This window comes from Vigna radiata, chromosome 10 (genome assembly GCF_000741045.1).
Source record: "Vigna radiata var. radiata cultivar VC1973A chromosome 10, Vradiata_ver6, whole genome shotgun sequence".
Taxonomy (NCBI): domain Eukaryota; kingdom Viridiplantae; phylum Streptophyta; class Magnoliopsida; order Fabales; family Fabaceae; genus Vigna; species Vigna radiata.
The window spans coordinates 9423817-9427453 of record NC_028360.1 but is presented as its reverse complement, the minus strand read 5'-3'; the positions used below and the strand labels follow the sequence as shown (position 1 = coordinate 9427453).

General features: G+C 33.7%; 1 protein-coding gene across 1 annotated transcript; it reads left to right on the top strand.

The window, feature by feature from the left end:
• The first annotated feature begins 242 nt into the window (after window positions 1-242).
• On the top strand, window positions 243-3350 carry LOC106776092 (peptidyl-prolyl cis-trans isomerase CYP19-4). Its single transcript, XM_014663414.2, has 7 exons — window positions 243-395; window positions 610-688; window positions 1895-1942; window positions 2033-2056; window positions 2462-2644; window positions 2738-2813; window positions 3052-3350. The coding sequence occupies exons 1-7, from the start codon at window positions 330-332 to the stop codon at window positions 3188-3190; spliced, it is 615 nt and encodes a 204-aa protein (XP_014518900.1). The 5' UTR covers window positions 243-329; the 3' UTR covers window positions 3191-3350.
• Window positions 3351-3637: the final 287 nt, after the last annotated feature.

Sequence of the window (3637 nt, the reverse complement as noted above, 5' to 3'; positions counted from 1 at the left end):
TTGTTATACTTCTTTCCTTCTTCCTCTTCAGCAGCGTGATGGTAGAAGTGACAACGATGAAAAGTGTCCGATGGAGCACAGATAGTAATATGGAGTGCAGAAAGCAATAGCCTGTAATAAGGTGCGGAGTACAAATGATGGCCCAAAGTATTGAAGGCCCAGCTAGATAGCCGATTGTATCAAACAGCTTTGAATAAAAGCTTACGTGTCAAATTCCGATTGACTAAGATGACAAATAACTAATGGAATTCCCATATAAAGCTACAATCTCCAACATCGTGGTTACTCACTCACTGTCGTAGTAGTAAGCGGCGAAACTGAGATCACAGATGGCGAAAACGACGTTGTTGTTGCTCTGTACGCTGCTCCTCTTCGGATCCCTAGCTCTCACCCAGGTCTCAATTTTCTTATTCAATTTTGTTATTTAACTGTGGAACTTGAGATCGAGACTCTATTTTATTAGGGGGAAATCAATCTGTATATCATCTTAATCTAAAATGAAATCCCGTGCCATAGAAATATTTGAACTGCAACTGAGTTTGACGCCAACTTCAATTCTGCTTACTTTATTTTTTATTTTTTATTTATTGGTCAATGTGTGGGTCACAGGCGAAGAAATCAAAGGAGGAATTGAAGGAAGTGACCAACAAGGTTTTCTTTGATGTTGAGATCGATGGAAAAGCTGCAGGTCTTTAAGCTTCATTCTTTTTATGCCTTTTATTCACTCTGTTTGTTGTGTCTGTGTTTTGCTTAAATTCATTTGATTCGAAGTGAAATGTGATGATAGATGACTAAAGATACCTTCTAAAACTATAATTGAGTAATGTCATATACACTTTAACACAAATCATTTCCCATGAGCAAATATTAAACAAACTTATTTTATCAACAGTTGGAAGGAATTTAGAGTGTATGAGTGATGTAAACATTACCTTATAAATCGATTTCGTAGGATTGAGTTAAGCTTAAAGTCCATTTCTTAACATGTTATTGGAACCAAGTTAGAGCTATGTTAGCGATATTTGTTGTTTACTATGCATATTGTTCCATCCGTTACCGGGCGCTATCGGATCATCTATTAATGTCTCCATTAATGTCTAGTTTCACACTTGAGATATATATATCTCAGCGTGAGAGTGGTGTGTTGGAAGTTTTACATTGAGATAAGACCAATTTAGAGTATATAAGTAGGTACAACAAACCTCGTCTTACAAGTCGGTTTTATGAGATTGAGTTAAATTTAAAATCAAATTATTAATACCGACCATCTACCTGTAATGAAGGAATAATGATTCATAATAGGTAAAATATTGGTTAACTAAGTTCGATTAATATTTGGGTTGTGGAAGTGATTTTGGATGTTTTGGTGATGTAAGTGAAACTGGGAGAGTGTGTCGATTTTTTTGCTTGATAATGAATCGTTATACAATTCTAAATTATCAGAATTCGCTGAGTGGAAACTTGGCTGCTAGAGTCTAGGGAAAACTGTTATTTTTAGTGTTATATTTTTTTTGTCCTTGATCAGGTATACATATAGATAAAGCTGTAAAATTAGCCGGTTTAGGTAAAATCCTCTCCGGAATGGTAACTCATTTTACAAGTAAAATTCACCTGGGGTCACAATCCACTTCTACTATAGTTGATATAGATAAGTTATTCCACTGTTCTTAGATACACCATGGCTGCCATGGCAGATTTTTTGCCAACCACCATAGTATGTAAAGGGGAGGCAAGCTATGTCAGCAAAATAATATTATTTTATATGGTGCGAATTTGTCCTTCCACTATCTATCATTGATAACGCTGAGTTGATGTTATATCATTCCTTTTCCCCATAATTTTGAGTATGAAACTTTGACCGTTGGTATTTATGCTATGATGATTGACTTTCCAGGTCGTATTGTAATCGGTCTTTACGGGAAGGCAGTTCCAAAAACTGCAGGTTGGGTTTCTAAATTCTCTGCATTTTTATTCTTATCAATTATCATTTTTAATGTTAACTGAAGCCTTGATTTTATTTCCGTTTCTGCAGAAAACTTCCGAGCTCTTTGCACAGGTGAGCTTGTTTCTGCTGCTTCTTCTATGTATTGATATTTATCATATAATAGTTAGAGAACTTGTTTCCATCCTTTTATTGAGTTTCAAATTCAGTCATGTTAGAATAAATAGATTCATTTAATATAAGAAATGATGAATAAAAATCCAGCTGTAATTAGACTGCTCTGCTCATTAGAACAAATTGAGGACAGCTTGAATAGGAAGACATAGTTGAGTTCTTAGATTGAAGGTGGATTGTTCTTTATTCTCGTGATTCTTTTCACTGATATATGAGTTTAATATTTCCTCTTCCCTTAATAATATTACATAATGATATCACTGCTTGGATTTATAATGTGCACATGTTCATCTTACAAATTAAAATACATTATATATTAAATTTACATTTTTTCCAAATTATTAGGGGAAAAGGGAACTGGTAAAAATGGAAAGCCTCTCCATTACAAAGGTAGTACATTCCACAGAATTATTCCTAGCTTTATGATCCAAGGAGGTGATTTTACACATGGCAATGGAATGGGCGGAGAATCAATTTACGGAGAGAAGTTTGCTGATGAGAACTTCAAGTTAAAGCATACTGGACCAGGTAATATTCTTGTATTGTTATTGTTTGTTAAACATAAATTCAAACGAACCTATGATGGGATTAAAGCCTTTGTGTTATTTTATGTATGAACAGGGATTCTGTCAATGGCAAACGCAGGTCCTGATACCAACGGTTCACAATTTTTCATCACAACTGTGACAACAAGCTGGTAATTTAATCCAGATCAAAAAGTTCCTAGAAGAAAACAAATATCAAAATCTTATGTTGCATATTTCATATTTGTATTGTGCAAAATAATTTGATTCTGCTGTGATCTTATCCATCAATCTGTGAAGAAGGCTGTATTTCGTGTAACCATTTGTGCAGAATGTGTAGTGTTACTTAAGATATATAAACCAACATTTTTTGGTTTTTACTAACTATTAATGTATATATGTATTTGACAGGTTGGACGGAAGGCATGTTGTTTTTGGTAAAGTTCTTTCTGGAATGGATGTTGTTTACAAGGTTGAAGCTGAAGGAAGGCAAAGTGGCACTCCCAAGAGCAAGGTTGTGATTGCTGACAGCGGTGAACTTCCTCTATAAAATGTACACGTCAATCTCAACCAGGACTTGTTGATGCTATTTCCAGTTTTTTATTCTCTGTACCGACCACTTAACTTTTCATAAGCATCTCCTAGTAGGTTTATGGTTATTTCTGTGTTTGTGGAAATTAGTACATCAAGTTTTCTCTTTAACTATAAAACGGGAAATGACATTTTTGAAGTGAAATTTATGGAGAAAATTATGTGAACATGAAATCGATAAATATAATTAAGGGTACTCCATAATTTAAAACATTTCTCTACATGGGATGAAATCGATGGTATGAACTCAGAAATATTAAATGAATCGAACTAATATATTTAATGAATGTAAATTAGGTAATTTTGTTTATAAATACTTAATTTTACACTCTTAAATTCGTTTAATGTTCTTGAAAATAAAGTAAAAGTTTTAAGTTATCTTCAATCATATTTAGTGGAGACGTAT

Bases quoted from the DNA above. Each gene is read 5' to 3' on its own strand.
- LOC106776092 (XM_014663414.2), top strand. From the start codon at position 330: ATGGCGAAAACGACGTTGTTGTTGCTCTGTACGCTGCTCCTCTTCGGA. The intron at 396-609 runs GTCTCAATTTTC...TGTGGGTCACAG, and splicing joins GATCCCTAGCTCTCACCCAG to GCGAAGAAATCAAAGGAGGA. The intron at 2,814-3,051 runs GTAATTTAATCC...TGTATTTGACAG, and splicing joins ACAACTGTGACAACAAGCTG to GTTGGACGGAAGGCATGTTG.